The following is an 18371-nucleotide window of genomic DNA, read 5'->3' on the forward strand; positions in this document are numbered from 1 at the left end:
TGCCGCCGCCCGCAGCCGCGCCGCGGGCCGCCGTGGCGCTGTGGGCGGAGGCGGAGGAGGTGAGGCGGAGGAGGTGAGCCGGGGGCGGTGAGGCGGAGGCGGAGGCGGAGGAGGTGAGGCAGAGGGGGCAGAGGCAGAGCAGGTGAGGCGGAGGTGGGGTGGAGGCAGAGGGGCGTGGGGCGAAAATGCGGTGGTGCGGGGCAGGGCAGGGGTTTTGGTTGACGGTCGTGATAGAAAGGGCGGCTGAGCAAACAACAAACGAAACGACTTTGCTTCACTTTCCTCTAAGCCATCGTCTTGTCGCCTCCCAACACGAGCATGCGGTCCAACGAGCATGTGCCTTGCCCTGTCGCCGCCCTGCCTCCCCCGTCCCCGCCCCGGTTTCCTGCCCGCACTCACAGCACGGCCCCGTGTGTGGCCATGAGGTGTCGCAGCCGCGGGTGCAGCGCCCGCACCGCCGCCCGCTGCGCCTCGTCGCCAGCCGCCGCCTCCATCTGCAGGCAACCCAAGCAGGCCAAGCAGTTGGGGCAGGAGAGCGATTGAGCGACTGTGCTGGGGCAAACTCGCGTCCATGTCGCCCTCTCCCCCCCGATTCCTTGCCTATTGGGACCTATTTCGTTGGGCTCGGGCACATACCCCCCCCCCTCCCGCTCCCGAGCCCTCAGCGCTGCGCCAATTTCTTCTCCCTCCGTCCGTCCCTCCCTCCGTCCCTCCCTCCCTCCCTCCCTCCCAATCCCTCCCAATCCCTCCCAATCCCTCCCAATCCCTCCCAATCCCTCCCAATCCCTCCCAATCCCTCCCTCCCAATCCCTCCCAATCGCTCCCAATCCCTCCCGCCCTCCCTCACCTCCGCCGCGATGTGCTGCAGGTAGCGCAGCTCGCTGTCGCGCCGTTCACGCGGCCGCACCTCGGCGCCGTTCAGCGAGGCAACGCCCGACACGCGGCCGATCACCTGAGACCGCACCGGGGGCAGCGGGGGCAGCGGGGGCACGTGAGGCGGGGATCATCGCCATTATAGGACAGCCGAGCGGAATGGAAGGCACACGCAATTGCCCGCATCCCGGCGACCTGTCCAAGACTCCCCAAGACACACAGACACACAGACACACACACGTGTGTCTGGGCTTCGTTTTGTTGTTTTTTTCTAACACACGTGTGTTCCCATGTTCCCCACCTCACCTCGAAGCGCCCGCCGGTCTTGGATGACTGGAGCACTGGGTTGCCACTCAGCCGCAACTCCTGTGTGAGCGCGTGCGGTTGGGCGGGCAGGCAGGCGGGTGGTAGTTGCTTGCAATGGCGCTGTAATGCACAGCTCGTGCGCCTCCCCGGCCTGCCGGACTGCCTTCCACCTCAGCCGCCTCCTCCCGATTCCCCCGCTCCTTCCGCACCCGCCCGGTAGACCTCATGAGCCGTATCCTGGTGGAGCACTCCCCATTTGTATGCGCACGCACACGCATACGCACACCCACACCTTGAGCACGGGGAATCTGTCCAGCTCGTTGACACTGGCCCAGTCACCAATGCCGCAACCACCCAGGTACAGAGCACTCAGCGCAGCAAAAGGCGGCGCCGCCGGCGGCTCCCCGCCATCGCCACCCGAGCTCCCTGCCCCCTCCCCTGCCTGCTCCGCCATCCCTCCCGCAACCGCTGCCGCCTCGCCCGCTGCCTTATTCCCGCCTGCCACCGCCTCCTCCCCGCTTGCCGCCGCCGCTGCGGCCTCGGCGTCCGCAGGTCCTGGCGCCGGCTGCTGCTGCTGCTGCTGCGGCGGCGGCGGCGGCAGCCCCGGGTAGGCGATGTGCGCGATGCGTGTGTTGCCGGCCAGGTGTAGCCGGGTCAGTCGTGGCAGTCGGGCCAGAAGCGCCAACGAGGCCCAGCCGCCCAGGCCCACCTCCTCCAGGGTCAGCACCTGAAGAAGGGGGGGTTGTGAATACCAGCCCAAACTGAACCAAAGCAAGCTAAACGAGCGGAGCACAGGCAGAGGCGACAGCTGCAAGCGACAATACTTATGGGAGGGGGCCGAGCGGGGGGCGGCGGGGCGGGGGCCCGTGGTCTGCACCATCCCACGATAATGAAGAACAAGATGGATCTCTCCCCGGAATGGCGATGAGGAAATAACATATAGAAGCAGCTACAATGCTCACAAACTGTCTCAAACACACACACACACACACACACACACACACACACACACATACACATACACACACACCTGCAGGTTGGGGAACAACGCCGCCAGCCGCCTCGCCCCGGCCTCCACGTCAGCTGCTGCCGCTGCCGCTGCCGCTGCCGCTGCCGCTGCCGCCGCCTCAGCCCCGACCTCGCTGCCATTCGCGACCGTTGCCTCCGGCTGTTCAGCCACTGCGGGCCCCGCCGCCTCCGCCGCCTCCGCCGCCGCCCCTGCTGGCTGCGGCGCCTCCAGTGTGGGGATGGGATTGCCGCACAGGTGCAGCTCCTGCAGCGAGGGCAGGCTGGGAGCCAGCCGCAGCACCTGTGTGGGAGGCAGCCGGGCGGGCGGGCGGGTTGAAGGTGTGGGTGGTGGGGGGATACCATATGCTTTCGTTCCACAAGCCCAAGTGGGTATGGTGTGGTATGGTTTTGTTATGGCGGGGTTGGTAGGGTGCAAGGTAGGTCCGGAACACTGAACCTTCCCCGGTTGGCTTGCTTTGCGTTCTGGAATGTTCTACCCCGCCTGGTACCAGCATGTACTCAGCGATACGGCCCCGACCTGCTCCCCAAGGCCTGATCCCCCCCAACACACACACACACACACACACACACACACACACACACACACACACACACACACACACACACACACACACACACACACACACACACACACACACACACACACACACACACACACACACACACACACACACACACACACACACACACACACACACACACACACACACAGGTGAGCTCGACTACGACCAGCGGGCGGGAATCAGGGCATTAGGCGTGCTGGGTCAACGTTGTAGCGCGCCCAGGGCGCGGCGCATACAATGCATATGGGTGCCACTCGGGGTCAGGTCGTTCGTCGATCGCCCGAGGGGGGGTTCCAGGCTTTTTGCGGGTAAGTATGACTACCGGGGTCGACGCGGCTACAAGACGCTCGGTATCGGTAGGTATCCGTAAGTAACTCCGTCGCGCCGTCTGGGCGGGCTTCGTTTTGTTGTTTTCTTTTCAACACACACACACACACACACACACACACACACACACACACACACACACACACACACACACACACACACACACACACACACACACACACACACACACACACACACACACACACACACACACACACACACACACGGGAGCGAGCTTGGACTTAGCGGCCAGGAGTAGCGACGCGGAGCTAGGAATCGTAGGAGTGCCTGGGCCTCACGGTACCGTGAGCACATGCATGGGTTTGCACCCTTGAGAGCGTGTGGACACGAATCCCCCCTCGAGGTTAGAGTAGCGGGGGTTGCGCGATTTCCGGTTGGTAAGACCGGCGGCTCACCGCAGCAGGTATGCGAGGTAACTTCAGGTAACATCCGTAAACCGTCGCTTTGCTGCATCGCATACACTGTCTTTGCGCAACGTTTTCCTTGTGCTCTTTAACACACACACACACACACACACACACACACACACACACACACACACACACACACACACACACACACACACACACACACACACACACACACACACACACACACACACACACACACACACACACACACACACACGCACACACACCGCCGCAACCCCACCGCCGCCGCACCTCCCGCCACGTGACGCCGCAGTCGTTCAGCACCAGCGCCCGCAGACCCGGCAGCGACGTGAGCGACCCCGACCCCGGAGTCGGCATCTGTGTGAGCACATGCAGAGCGCATGCAGCCGGACACGTGGGCGTTGGTGTGCGTGTGTGTGCAGAGCCCGAGTGCTCCCCATTACGACAAAAACTGTAACAGGGGCGCCACAAACCGTTGTTAAGCCAAGCATAGCGTGCCGTTGTCAATGTACCCACATGCGCAGCATACAAACTAAACTAGAGCGAGCGAAGCATGGCCATTTTCATCACTTGCCGTCAGTTTGTTCTCGCTGAGGTTGAGTACCGCAAGCCGCGGCAGCGCTGTGGCCACCTGCTCGGCGAAGGACCTGGCAGCGTGAGGGCGAGACAGAAGGGGTTGAAGATGTCAGGATGAGACATAGGGGTTTGCGGGGAGTGGGGCGGGTCGGCTGCAGCGTGCGTGTGTTGTGGCGGGCCGCGTATCGGGCAACTCCCGTGCACAATTGGCCACCCGTAAAAAGCAGAACCAGGGCCACGGCAAGCAGTGTTACGTGTTCACAGGCAGTCTCCAAAAAGCACCTCAACAACCCAATAGCATCTTCGGCAGTGCCCAGCATTGGTGTCAAGCTGGAGCGCGCTCAGCACAACAGTCCTCACTCCTCACCAGAATGCGACCAGGTTGCCTGTGACGTCCAGCTCGTTCAGGGCTGGCACCGCCCCCGACAGCTCCCCGGGGTCTCCCTGGGGCGTGGGTGTGGGTGTGGGTGTGTGTGTGTGTGGGTGCGGCGGTGGCGAGTGCAACTGAGTGGGGTTCCGGATAGGTCAGGACCAGGCTTGGGTGTCGGGTCGGGGCGCCCAACCCTATCGCCGTTCCTCGCTCCCTGGCCCGCGCTTCCCTGGCACCTTCCCCTGCGCCTCCCCCTGCCCGGCACTAAGCCACATGCCGCCTGTTGCCATATGCAGTGCCCCGGGGGCACACAGGCGCAGTGCTGGAATCCGCACAGGGCCTCTTCGGCGGGCCGCGGGGGTTCGCCGGACTCACCACGGTCGAGATGTCGAGCCCCACCAGCCTCGCCGACTCCAGCGTGTGAATTTGCCGCTGCTTCTGCGAAATCTTCTCCTCGCCAACGAGCTGCACCTTTACGCGCCGCTTGCGCGAGGTGTGCACGTAAAGCTCGTCTTCGTTCACTTCCGCGCCATACTCCGCGGTCTCGTTGTTGTATCGAGCTCGCAGCGCCTCCAGAACCGAAACACCAAAATTGACGCGCTCAATGCGTACAAAGGATCCAGCGGTTGGGCACCCGCTTTTGCAGTCAAAGTAGCGAACCCCACCAGTGCTGCCATCGTGCTTGCCGCGCGAGACGTCGTCCCACTCCACGCCCACCCAGGTGCCTTCCTGGCCGGATACAGGTCCTACATATCGCACAGTTGCATAGTCCTTGATAATACGCACGCGGCAGCCCACGGCGGGCGTCGCCATGTCGGAATCGCTCAGCAAGACTGTCAGGCTGATGGTTCTTAATCCTACATGTATTCGAATATGAGAAGGGTGGGGCTGAAAACGAGTAGGAATCGCTGAGAGCACGCGGGGCGAGTCTCGGGGAGGCAGAGGGCCGCGGTGGCACCGTACCCGCCCCATTGCGGCACGCATGTGGCCTTAGTTGCAAGTAGACAAGGTTTCATGGCATGGTGCAAGGAATGACCAAGGTATGCTCGGCAGCGGCAACATATGCATACGCATTACACGAGCCTCAGGGGGCGTAAGCGTGCCGAACCAGGCCGAACCGTGCAGGAGCAGAGCCCTCTGCATCTCTCCCGCACCTTCCAGCGCATCCGACCTGCCCCCACCCGGGGCCGACTGCGATGTGTCCCAGATTGCTACTCCTCGAAGGCCCGAACCATGATCTTATTGTAAGCTGAAGCAAGCTACGTCTTGCTTGTGATGTAACAAGCTTTCATTAAATATGAAAAGAATAGAGCGGCGTTCCACGGCTCTAGCATAGCTACAGAACGCCGCAAGAATGTACCCCTGTTGACTGCTATACACAGCGATGTCCCCCCTCATAAAGTGTAAACATGCCGCTGTTAGGGCGTTGCATTCCGCGCCCCTGCTCCGTCACCTTATTCACCTCCCAGCGCACCAGTCCACTCCCTATCCGCTGCACGCCCAATGACCCAAACCCCCGCCACCATCACACGCCCATGAAACACACCACAGACACAAGCCGTGCCAACACCGCACACCCGTTGCATACGGTAAACACAGTATGGCCCCTCTCGTAACGTCGCAAACATAAAAGCGGATGATTCATCCGCAAAAACCGAAACCTGACAAACGGAGTGCATCGCATGGCCTGCATGCGGCACGCCGGTTTCGCTTGTTCCCTAATGTCCGGCAGGTAAGAAAGATGGCAATGCAGCTAAGTGATTAGCATGCTGCTTTAGGAAACGCAGTACCAAAGCAAGATCCCATACCCTTGTCGTATACAAGGCTACACGTAAACCAGTTTTGGGACATGGCCCGTAATCCGCCGCAAAAACAAACTAAAATTTCACCACGACGGCACGACACAACCCAAGGCCTGCCCCCCAGGCAACACGCAGCACCCTGCATGCGCTGTTGCCGCTGTCCCGTAGACGTATCGGAGGGCTGCGCCATGTGGCACGAAAACGCATGAAGACAAGAAATGGGTCGGCCACAGCAGGGAGCCAGCGGGTCGGCCATTCAACGCCCGCGCATGCCGTGGTGGCGCCACAGCATTCCGCTGCGCACGCCGCTGATGCCACCGAGCTCCCCCGGCACCTGCCGCAGCTGCCGCTGCCGCTGCTGCTGCTGCTGCTGCTGCTGCCTGCGGCCGCCTGCCAATGCCACCTCAACCTCGTCAACCTCCGCCATCTCAAAAGCACCATCAGCAGCCACAGCCGCCTGCAACAGCCTCCGCGCCTGCGTCTCCGCCGCCTCCTCCTCCAGCGCCTCGGCGCGCCGCCGCATGCTACGCCGCCTCGCCACCGCCTCCCCGCCGCCTGCAGCGCCCGCCTCTCCTCCCGCCTCTCCACCCGCTCCCGCCGCGCCGGCCGCCCCCCGCTTGAAGATCACGGCTCGGGCCGGCGTCCCGCCCTTAACGGCCTTAGCACCCAGAGCCGCTGGCACCTTGCCTCGGCCCGCCTCGCCATCGCCTTCAGCATCGGCATCGGCGTCGGCGCCGGCGCCGGCACCGGCGGCGTTGGAGGTGGCGGCGGGCGTGCGGGGTTCATGCGGCTCAAGGGGCTGGGTCTCCTCCTCGATTGCATTGCACCTGCAGACGAGGTGGGGCGTAGCCGTTCATGTGAAGAAAGGTATGATGAGTATGAAAAGGTGCTTGGAGTGCCGACGTCCAGTAGGAACAGCAGGAATGTAGGGGCATGTGTACGAGGTTAGGACGCAGTCGGACAGGCAGCGTGTCGGGCCAAGACGTCAGGTACCGACCGCTCCTAAGTCCTAACTAGCAGTCCAGCATCCCATCCCAACCCAACGCCTGCCCGCTCCAACTCTCCTTCCACGATGGCCGTGACATCGAGTGCCAGCACACGACTTCGATGAGGAACGCCGCCATGCGCAAGCCCAATCACGCTTCCACACGCCGCCGCCGCCCTCCCTCCCTGCCTGCCTCCCTCCCTCTCTGCACTATTCCACCGTATCTCCGCACCCACAACCGCACCTACCCACATCTCCATTTCAATCCGTACTGGCCTCGGTGAACACCGGCAGCCCGCGGAATCGACCAACATGCACAGGGGCAAGCCCAGACACGCGAACACACACACGCCCACGCCCTCTCTCTTTCCTTTCCTGGCAAACCCACACCCACACCCACATTTCCCCACGGCCCTCCTCCCCATGCAACACGCGGCCGCCGCACCAGTCGTCGTCGTCGAAGCACTTGGTGAAGGCGCAGTAGTGGGTGGCGCACTCCACCGACTTGAGCCGCGGCGGCCGGCGCCAGACCAACCCGCGGCCGCCCGGCGGCGTCTTGACGTTCTTGCGGTGCAGCCGGGACATCACCAGGTCATCCATCCAGTCCTGTGCAGGGGAAGAGGGGGGTTTAGATGCCAGCCCAAACCAAACAGAACCCAATGCAGAAGAGCGAGGAGGAGAGCGTGGCCCACGCTTTGACAACGGAGCCGCACTCGACAGTAGGTAGATGCGGAGAGATTCTGGTGTTGGAGGAGTGCGTGCGGGCTTGCCGACGAAGACGCCCTATTTGAGCCCTACTCCTCACCGAAATGATATTCTACGGACTCCATGGGCTCAAAACAATGCCCCCGCCTTCTCCGCTCCCTCCCCTCCCCTATCGTCCCCTCCCACCCACCCACACCCGCCCACCCACACACACACACACACACACACACACACACACACACACACACACACACACACACACACACACACACACACACACACACACACATACACACACACACACGCGCCCCCACCTTGATGATGTCCAGGGTGACGTGTTGGCCGTCGCCGTCGCGGTAGGTGGGCGTGCGGCAGGTCATGATGTCCTCCATAACCTTGAGGGGGGGGCAGGGAGGGGAGGGAGGGTTCGGAGGGATGGGTAGGGTATTCCAATCCCAGAACAAACCATTGCCAACCCAGAACCCATAGAGGGGATCGGGAGGGGGGAGCGGGATGGGCTCGGGTTCACCACACGGTATCCGGTACGCACTCGAGTACACGGCATCACACAGCCGACCGGTCCGCCATGCAAGGGGGCGCGGAGGGCGTTGTCAGGGTTGTCGGTGGCGTTGAGCGTGGAACCCGCCGGCCTTGAGCGCCTTTGCTCAGCGAACACCAAGCACGAGCAAACACAAACCCCGCCCCCAAGTGCCCCCAAAGGCCGCAAGCCCATCCGCTCAGTACAAAAAACACAAACGCAACGGCTGTCTTTGTTTTTCTTGTGCTCTTTAACACAAACGTAACAGCGCCACACTCACGTACAGGCCTCCCGGCTTGAGTGCTTTCTCGAACAACACCGCGAAGCTGTTGTAGAGCTGCATGTTGGTGTGGCCGCCGTCGTCCACCACCAGGTCGAAGCCGCCGCCCGTCATTGACACCCAGGACTCCAGGGTCTGGCAGGAGGGCGGGTGAGGTGGGTGGGTTAGTGGGTGGGTGATGTGGGCATGGGGTTTGGGGACACGGAGAGCAAGGGAAGACATGAGGGAAGGTGCTGTTGGGTCCTGACTGCCCGGCCCCCGCGGCCAAGGGATACAACCTACCGCCACTCGAAGTATGGTACACGCAGCCGTTCCCCCCGAGGGTGTCGGTTTGGTTGGGCGTGTAACCCACACCTCAGTCTTCAGTCCCACGCCCGAACCCACACCCTCACGCCCATACACCCTCACGCCCACACACCCACACGGCCGCACTGCCACACACACCCGCACACGGCCACACCCACCGCTATGTCAGCCTGGTCGCCGGTCACCACGCCCGCCAGACCCATCGCCTCCAGGTCCGACTTGTAGTGCTGCACACACTGCGAGCAGGAGAGAGAGGGAGTGGCTGGTTGGGTTGGGTTGGGTTGGGTTGGGTTGGCAGCAGCGCATGAGCACGGAAAGCAGGGGTGCTGAGCAGGTCGGTGCGCTGTCATGCTACCCACAGCCGGTTCCTTGTCCCGCCCGCCTTGTGGGGCATCCGCCCACCCGTCTGCAACTCCTTCCCCTTTTTTCCTCCCCCCCCTGCAACGCCCCCACGTGCCCCCTCCCGCCCACACAAACACACACACATATATACACATACATATACGTATGCACACGCACCGCATACCAACCTTGTGCTCTTGTACACAGATACACACACCGCGTACCTCGTAATCGTACTCGCCGAACCACACCTCGGCCTGCGGAATGTATTCGCGCCACACCTGCGGGGGCATGGCACGAGGCCACAAACACCACCTGACAAAGGACCTGACTTGGCGTGCTGAGGTAGCTGCCGAGTGCCTGCGACACGACTGACAGTGGGACTGCCTGGGCGCTTCGCTAAACCTAAAGGCTCAAACTGTGTTTAATCTGCAAGTAAGCATGATGGCATACGTCTGCCAGAGTGATGAATGCGGATGTTACAGAGGGGGCCTGCCGGAGTGATGGAGCCCACCTGCGCGCTGTGCCCGGGTCCGTACTGCATATTGCAGCCCAGGCCTGGAGGCGTGGTGGGAGGGGGAGGGGGAGAGCAGTCAAGGGTGGGAGGTGTGGAGGCGTGGGCATGGGGTAAAACGGCCGGCGCTGCTAAGGGGAACGCCGCATACCGCTGCGGCTTGCTTCCGTGCCACGATTCGTATGTCACGTTATGGCAGCCGTCGGGAGAAGGCGGCAAGCGGAAGGGGCATACACAGGCTGGCCAAACAAGTCCGGGGTAGGAAGGGTAGGGAAGGGGTGAGGAAGGGCGGTCGCGCTGGAGGCGAGTCGTCACGAACCAATCATTTGAACACCATATCATACAGCATACTGCAAAACAAGCTGTGCTCTTACCTATCTCCAGCAGCTTGAAGGGCGCGCCTTCCGCAATCTTTGCGGCGTTGCACTGTTCAAACGCGCGTCCATAGACTGTCTGATAATTATGTCTCCTTCCTACTTTATCTGTGTTGTACTTCTCGCCGAGTGCCTGAAACCTATTGTGCGCGGGGTGCGGGTAGAACGAAACCTGCCGCGAGATGTTGAATTCGCTTGACGGCGTGTGCGATTGTTGGTGCCTGAAGCTCGCCAGCAGGCCGCGCTTGGCAGTCACTGTCAACAAGAAGTGCGCGCCCAACAGCAGCGCTAGCAGCTCTGTTCGCCGCATCGTAGCAGCGTTAATAGCAATGCATAATACTGCAAGTATTATATGTAATGCGCGTGCGGAAGGGCTGTTTGTACCAACATTCGCGCAGGAGGTACGGTCTGCAAGGGTCTGCATCAGAACCAACCGCGACCGCCGCCGCGACCACCAGCGCAAGCGGCGGATTGAAGTCGTGTTGCTATCGTGCATCTCATCCCTTGGCATACCAGGGCTATGCATTCAGACCTTTGCCTAAAGAGGATTCGCGCCTTTGGGAGGGGAGGGGGCAGTTGAAGGCCCGCTGTCCAGGGGGGGGGTAGGAAACAGACCCCATGTGCCAGACCCCATGCCCCGAAATCCCCCGGGACCCCCCTTGAGGGGACGACCGACCCCCTGACGAACAAAACCTTGTTGTTCAGGGGTTAAAACCCCTCCATTTAATACCAAAGTGGTGTCAATCGACTCCTCTTGACGAGCACTATCACTCCGTGTCATCAGCGGTCCTGTTCTGAGACTTCGGTCACCGGCGGGATCCTATCCATGGAAATCCCCTCGACCCAGACCACCCCGCGCTCAACTCTCTGCCGCGTGACGAATGGACAACGTGCATCGGCAGCCTTGTTAGACGTGAACTCGTGCGCACCAGCGCTTCAGAGCCCAGCTGTGTCAGTGCGCATGTGTTGAATGTGGAGACATGTCCCGACATGTCCACGCCCGGACGCGCAACTTAGCCCTCCCACGCTTTGTTTGTGCTTATTACGTCATAACGTGCCAATATGAGCCTCGTACTGCAGCGTTTGGCCCCTAGTTCTGCTTGTGGGGCGCTTCCCGAAATCCGCCAGGATGGGCTCCCGAAACCCGACGGACCCCCAGGGACGAGGACCGACCCCCCAACTTTGGCGGCCCAGAACTTCCTCACCAGACACCCCCTTAAGAAACTAAAAGTACGTGCATAATGCTCTCCTAAAGCTCTGTAATTTTGAGCATGGGGTAAGAATCTGAGCTTTCTACCCCCCCCCTGCGCTGTCCTCTGGCCTAGGAGGCTAGGAGCTCGGCTAGGAGCCGTTACGGACCGAGCCCATGCTAGGTGCGGCTGGGTTGGGTTGGTTCCGCCCATCCCCACCACCACCACCACCACCACCACAACCACCACCACCACCACACATACCCATACACACTCTGGACTGTCTGCCCTGCCCCTGCGGCCACGCCCTGCGGCCCCAATTTCCCATAGCCCACTCCACCTTCCGCTCTGGTCTACGTACGCATTAGTTCCGCAACACTAGTCAATTATTGGGGTTCAGGGCATGGGGTCAGGGTCTCCAGCGTCCAAATCCATTGCCGCCGCTTTGCCGCCTCCCCCCTCGCAGGCACATTGGCAGGTGGCAGGACCTGCACCCGCCTGCACAACTGCAGTCTTGTACCACAGCATGTGATAGGGCAGTCACCACCACAGCATGCGATAGGGCAGTCACCTCCCCTGGTCACCACGCATCATTCGCTCCGTGGCCAAACCACTGGGCTCGTATCTCCATGCAGGCGGGCCTGAGATGCGAGTTGCCGGCATGTGCTGCACGACTCGGCACGACCACATGCCGCGCAAGCCAACCTCCGACACGTCGCCGCAGTGCAACATGTGCAACGCACTCCGCTCCGCTCTCGCTAACCCCGCGCTCCTCCGCTGCCTGCTAGCTATGACCGCAGCCTCCAGCAGCTATTGCATTGGTTACAAGAGGGACCAGCAGCTATTGCGAGTCCTACTACAATGACTCAGAGTCAGAGCCCCAGCCCACATGCAACATATACTGTACATTTGTACGATGAACTGCCTCCTCCATCTTTCAAGAACCCAATCCAGGTCCCCACTGATCTCATCAATGCGAATTGTGCCCCGGCATCGATCTTGCTGCACCGCTTTAATTAGAAGAGCGTGAAGGGCTTGAGTGTGCCGTGGTCCTGCCCCAGCTCCAGGGACTTGGCCACCGCCTTGGCCTGTTTGTGCATGCGGGGGCATGTTTTTTTAGTCAGATTGCTGAGCGAGTGCGCATGACTGAGGGCAATAAGTATTTTAAGGAAATGATCTTGCGACCTGCTGGGTGTGCTGCTTTTTGGTTTGGCCCGGGCCCCGCCGCCAACAGTTATTGCCAATGGATGCAGACAAGTCTTCCAGACATGTAAAATGGATGGTGCTTCTGTCGCACAGATGCAGGATGAGTGGTGCTTCTATAGCGCTGTGCTTCGAAGCACCACTCATTCTGCAAGTCTGAATGCCGGGTCTTGTACCAGGAGGCGCGGAGGTCCAAGCCCAATCACATCTGGCATAACCATATGCGCTACAACATAAAGCACAAGGGGAATGTGTCCAATATGCACATGCAAGGAGGCCGTGTACGCATGTATCTCATAAGATAGATCGAGAGAGGGTGTCAAGGCCCCGACACAGCTGCACCGCTCACCCCGCTCCCCTGCACAACGCAACGCACCGTGGCTCGCGCCATGGTGGCATCCGTCACTGCCGGGTCGTGTCCGGGAGAGTAGCGCCGCACCGCCGCGGTGGCCAGTTGGCCGCCGGCAATCTGTGGGGGCAGGTGGGGCCCGGTGCATGGGTGTGTTGGCGTGGTGGGAGAGTGCTGCGGGGCACGACAGCGGTCTCAGAGAGGACGGCACACGCAGGGTAGGACCGTGTGCAGAGCCTGATGAAGTCCCAAACCAAGTCAACACCGTCCGACAGCTGCCCTGCCCCACCCTCTGCCTCCATCACCCCTCCCTTGCACCCAACCAGGCAGGCGCCTCGGTGCGGCCCTCCTTCCTCCTTCCTTCTCCCTCCTGCCTCCTCCCTCTCCTTCTCCAAATCCCTCCTCGCCTCCCACCTCGAAGTCGGTCATGAATTGTGTGGCCAGCCGTGCGCAGGACGCCACCGCCCGCCGGTTATAGCCCAGGTCCACCACCAGGCCCCCGCCGCGGCTGCGGAACAGGTTCAGCACCTGCCGGAAGAGGAGTGAAACCATGGGTTGTAATACGAAAGAGCGAAACATTGATGTCTGGGTCTGAATTCCAAGTGCCTGCGTGGAGGCCTAGTTGCAAGGCTATTACAACAACGAACGCCCGGTTCGCGCCATGCACACAGCAAAGGCACCGTACCGCACACACGCACCAATCAGCTCTGCACCCCACCACCGCCGGCCCTTCCTGTGTACCACCCGCACCCTCTTGGCCCTCCTTGCCCTCAGCTCGCCCACTCGCCCACTCGCCCACTGGCTCAGGCTCCGGCGCACCCACGCCTCTACCTGCGCGAACTGCCAGTAGTGCGGCGCCCACACGGCCGCCACCTCCGGGTCAAGTGTGATGGCGTTGTTCATCAGCTGCAGGAGGGGGTTACATTCATGACTATTACTTAAGAAGTGAAGGCGCAGGGGGTGCCGGGGAAGGTAGCGCCACACTATGTGTGCCGGTGACACCTGCGCCGCGCTCGCTCCCCAGCAGGACCAACCCATAGGGGGGCGCCTCAAGCTCTGCAGTGCAGCCAGTAATACTAATGCCCATTGACCTGACGAAGCCCTCCACCCCATGCAGCTGCCACCGCGACCTGTCATTCCTGCCACCTGCCGCCAGTGCAACCCCCAAGCATTACCGCTTGCAACTGTCGCCTCTGCCTGTGCTCTGCTAGTTTGCCAGGGTTTGGATATAGGTTGGGCTGGTATCCACAACCCCCAACATACACACACACACACATCCACACACACACACACACACACACACACACACACACACACACACACACACACACACACACACACACACACACACACACACACACACACACACACACACACACCGCACCTGCAGCGCCACCGCCACGGTGGTAGGCTCCCGCGTGTCCAGCGCCACCTTGAGAGGAGCCACCAGCGCATCCGCAAACTGGTGCAGCCTACAGGGCGGGCGGGTTGCAAAGACTGAGATGGATGGAAAAGCGGATGGTACAGGATGCACTGAAGACTGCAGACGAAGTCGTTACCACATGGGCGGGTGCGGGTTACACCCATGATTGAAAAGAAGCAAAGTTGTGGGGGCGGGGGCGTGGGGTGGGGAGTTTTGTCACCAGGGGGAGGCGTGAAGGGCAAAGGGCGATTGCGTCCTAGAGGCGACAGGAACAAGGGACAATGGGAGAGGGGAGGAGGTAGACAGGGGGTGTCAGGCGCTGGCTCTGGTGGCTCTGGTGCCGTGTGTGTGTCGGAGGTGGTTGGCAGGGGTGCACCCACGGGATGCCCCTCCTGCCGCAGAGGGTGCGGCGGCGGCGGCGGCGGCGGCGGCTGCTGGCGGTGCCGAGGCGCTGGAGGCGGCGGTGGTGGCTAGCGGTGCCGAGGCGGGGATAGGGCGGCATGTGGGTACAGCGCTGTGCTGACCAGGCACTGAGAACGCTATGTGCATATGTTTCCGACCTGTCCCCAAGGTCCCCGTCAGCCCTCCACCTCAACTCGACCTCCCCGGCCCCCAGGCTGACTCACGTGTCTCCGGCCTTGTACATGAGGTCCTCAGACCCGCGTATCGCCAAGAACCTGATGGAGGCACACGTGAGCAGGGACCGGACGGGAAACTGGATCTGCTTTCTAGAGCTGGTCGAGTGACGACACCTGTGTACACACCAGCCTGGCCCACTCCCATCTCGTTCGCTCCTGTCTCATGTCTGCCACACCTTTGAGCCCCCAACATTGTGCAGCCAAGCAACCGCACCCAGCCCACAACCGCACCCTCATCCCCGCCCCTAGTGTTCAGCCCCTCACCGCCCCCACCGCCACAACCTGCCTTGTCCCGCATCCTCCATCACAACCCTCGCCCCTCTCTCCCCGGCAATCCTGACTCCCCCCCTCCCCTCCCCTCTAACCGCCGCCCCCCCTAACCCCCACTCCCCCCCAAACCCCGCCCCCCCAGCCCCCGTGCACCGCCCCCACCTGTACGGCTCCTCGTACTCGCGAATGCCGTCCATGAACACCGGCAGCCAGGTGGCGGGCTCCACCTCGCCCGGCAGCTCGCAGCCCCAGGTGGTGAAGCCGCTGGAGCGCGCGTTGCCCTCCTGGCCTGGGGGCCAGCAAGAATCGGGGGGGGGGGGGCAGGGAGGGTAAGTACCAGTTCAAGTAGAACCGAACCCAATTGGGGGGAGGGGCAGGGAGGCGGGAGAGAGAGGGGGAACGGGTGATGTGCCCGAGCCCAATGAGAAAACTCCCAACGTCATCAGGGGGAGACGGCAGACAGGAGAAGATAGGCGAGAAGGGTAAAAGGGTGGACGCACGTGGACCGAGCGCGCGGACAGTCCAGCAGTGCCCTTCTTCCCTTGTGCCTGACGCTGCGCACTCAGCCCTGGCGCCTATCTTTTGCCCATCGCCCCGGCCTCCTCCCAAACATCCCCCGACTCCAGCTCTTGCCCCCGACCGACTGCCCCACCACGGTGCCGCAACTCACCCTTGTCCGCGCGCCTGCTCCAGGCCAGCGCGTCCGCCCGCGCTCCCCGCCAGCGCACGCTCACAAAGTCCAGAGTGCCGTTGTCGTAGTAGGTGCGCAGCAACGAGTGGGGCAGCGGCTGCAGCGGGGTTGCAAGGATGTTTGGAAAAGCGGTAGGGGGGTGTTGTAGATGCCAGCCCAAGCTAAGCCGAGCCAATGCAAAAGAGGGGGGGGGCGAAGTTGTAGCCGGGCATGTGTGTGTGGTGGGTGGGTGTGGGGTTGTGGCAAGAGGATTGGCGGTGTGGCGGTGTCATAGAAGCCGGGACAGAGGCAGGATGCAGGATGCAGGACACTAGGACAGGGGGCGGAGCTCGCCAGGGCCGCTCTCCGCACCAATACACAGACACACCCTCTCGACCCCACACCCTGTCACGCACCTGCCGTGACGGCGGCGAGGCCTTGTAGGCGAAGAGCGAGTCGTAGGACAGGTGCACGCCGCCCGTGCCCTTGACGAACGGCGCCTCCCTGCATGAGCGGAGGGGGCGGAGGGGGGGAGGAGGGGGTTGGCGGGGCGCAGCCAAGTCAAGGCGCCGGGCATGTGGGCATGTAGGCATGGGAGTGGGAGCGGGTGGTATAGTGGTGCCGACCGCTGCCTCGGCACCCCACGCACGCGGGCCTCCAAAACACGCCCGCCACCACTGCCCTTCCCACCCAGCGGCCTGGGCACCCCTTCACTCCCCCGCTTTATTGCATTGGGTTCGGCTTAGTGTGGGCTGGTATCTACAACCCCATCCCCTCATCGCCTCCATTGGAGCAAACTACCCCTCCAGCACACCCCACCACAGCGCCACATCTTCGCTACACAACGTGGCCACACACCACACCACACTGCCACCACACCACATCCCAGCCCTCCAGCCCCCAGCCCCAGCTCTCCCCAGCCGCCTCACCTGTTGACGGGGTGTTTGCGCAGGTGGTCCTTTATGGTGTTGCGCTGCCGCAGCGTCAGCCCCTCGCCCGAGCGCAGGAAGTCCTCGGGCGGCCGGGCGGGGAAGCCCACACGCGGCTTGTCCAGGTCGCGCAGGATCGTGGGGCCTGTGGGTTTCAGCGTTTGTGTTGCGCAAGGGCCACGGCGGCATGCTCATCGTGAGACAGACGCGTGCTGCAAAGCATTGGTCAAAAGATTAGCACCGACTGTGCACCTGCAGCTAGCTCAGTTTGCGAGCTTCACACGTATGGGGCATGCAGCTCTAAGCCTCTGCAAACTGCTGCCCCGCAGGAGCCAGTCGCCCTGTCGCACAGCCCATTAACCTGGCATGCACGCCCGTACCCTCCCATTCAGTCAACACGCACCGGGGTGCAACAGCCCCCGCCTCCCGCCTCTCCCACGCCTCTTCAAGAGCCATCCCACCACCACCCTCCACACGGCGATATCCCATAATCCTACCCATCCAGCCACAAACCCCACCACGCACCCGGCACCATGTGCGGCGGGTGCTCCTCTGTTGCGTGGTCGTACAGCGACACCCGCCCGAACTGGCGCGCGGGCGGCGGCGGCGGGCTGGGGATGTCCAGCCGCTCCAGCTGCGTGCGCGGCCCGCCCGTGGCCCGGAGGGGCGCCGCGGACCGCGGCCGCTGCCGGACCCCGCCGCTGCCGGCCCCGCCTGCTGCTGCCCCGCCGCTGGCCCGCACGGCTCCCGGTGCTGGTCCGGCTGCGGCCGGGGCGCCTGCGGCGCCGGCAGCCGCGCCCGCGGCGGCCCGACTGCGCGGCGGGGCATTGTTGCCAGCTGGGGGCTGCGGCGATGCCCAGGGGTGGCTTTGGAGCCTGGGAGATGCGGTGGAGGGCCGCTGCGCGTGCTGCGGCGCGGCAGCCGGTGCAGGCGACCCCGCCGCGGCACCAGCCCGGCGGTCGCGGCCCGTGTATGTAAGCTCCGCCATAGTCTCTAGCTAGCTTCGTAATAACATCTTCAATCAAGCGTTGACTGTTTCTGTGTTGCGCGAGCGTCTGAAGCCTGGAAGCCAGTCGCACATTTCAGAGTCTTAATTACAGCTTGCTGGGTCGCGTGAAGTTACCACTAATTTCACCAAAAGTATTGAAAGCGTAAAATCGACATATACTGGATGGCAATCCAATTGGGGAAGACGCAAGTTTGAGAACCAGGACGCGGAAGTAAGGCTAGGGCTCTGACGCGTTCAACATCAACTAGTGAATGGAATATATGTTTAGGTATGTAGAAAGTGTAGAAAGGACACGAAGAGTTGACCGAATCGGACTTCGTTAGAACCTTGGGAGACATGTTGTTGTGGACGTTGCCAGGACCAGGGCCCTATATGATAATGACACAG

The 18371-nt window shown here is 62.2% G+C and overlaps 3 protein-coding genes across 3 annotated transcripts in view; all 3 read right to left on the reverse strand.

The window, feature by feature from the left end:
- The window catches only part of CHLRE_02g095113v5 (uncharacterized protein), a 6276-nt gene extending 955 nt beyond the window's left edge, over window positions 1-5321 (reverse strand). The window contains exons 1-10 of the mRNA XM_043059574.1: window positions 4833-5321; window positions 4455-4531; window positions 4086-4158; window positions 3782-3868; window positions 2210-2488; window positions 1472-1906; window positions 1180-1239; window positions 848-952; window positions 362-494; window positions 1-38 (exon numbers count right to left, since the gene is read on the reverse strand). The exon at window positions 1-38 is cut by the window's left edge and continues 955 nt beyond it. Coding sequence (XP_042927205.1) covers window positions 396-494; window positions 848-952; window positions 1180-1239; window positions 1472-1906; window positions 2210-2488; window positions 3782-3868; window positions 4086-4158; window positions 4455-4531; window positions 4833-5270 — 1653 coding nt within the window. The 5' untranslated portion in view covers window positions 5271-5321 and the 3' untranslated portion in view covers window positions 1-38; window positions 362-395. The remainder of the gene's footprint in view (window positions 39-361; window positions 495-847; window positions 953-1179; window positions 1240-1471; window positions 1907-2209; window positions 2489-3781; window positions 3869-4085; window positions 4159-4454; window positions 4532-4832) is intronic.
- A 197-nt stretch (window positions 5322-5518) lies between these two features.
- CHLRE_02g095114v5 (uncharacterized protein) lies at window positions 5519-10691 on the reverse strand. Its single transcript, XM_001701132.2, has 8 exons — window positions 10304-10691; window positions 9930-9973; window positions 9640-9696; window positions 9232-9309; window positions 8768-8902; window positions 8264-8344; window positions 7690-7850; window positions 5519-7086 (listed from the first exon to the last, which is right to left on the reverse strand). Exons 1-8 carry the CDS (start codon window positions 10611-10613, stop codon window positions 6516-6518), a joined length of 1437 nt encoding a protein of 478 aa, XP_001701184.2. The 5' UTR covers window positions 10614-10691; the 3' UTR covers window positions 5519-6515.
- A 924-nt stretch (window positions 10692-11615) lies between these two features.
- CHLRE_02g095115v5 (uncharacterized protein) lies at window positions 11616-18361 on the reverse strand. The gene is made up of 11 exons (XM_043059575.1): window positions 17501-18361; window positions 16976-17120; window positions 16463-16550; window positions 16047-16164; window positions 15539-15665; window positions 15095-15145; window positions 14430-14517; window positions 13877-13951; window positions 13460-13573; window positions 13073-13165; window positions 11616-12581 (listed from the first exon to the last, which is right to left on the reverse strand). The coding sequence occupies exons 1-11, from the start codon at window positions 17961-17963 to the stop codon at window positions 12510-12512; spliced, it is 1434 nt and encodes a 477-aa protein (XP_042927206.1). The 5' UTR covers window positions 17964-18361; the 3' UTR covers window positions 11616-12509.
- Window positions 18362-18371: the final 10 nt, after the last annotated feature.

This window comes from Chlamydomonas reinhardtii, chromosome 2 (genome assembly GCF_000002595.2).
Source record: "Chlamydomonas reinhardtii strain CC-503 cw92 mt+ chromosome 2, whole genome shotgun sequence".
NCBI lineage: Eukaryota > Viridiplantae > Chlorophyta > Chlorophyceae > Chlamydomonadales > Chlamydomonadaceae > Chlamydomonas > Chlamydomonas reinhardtii.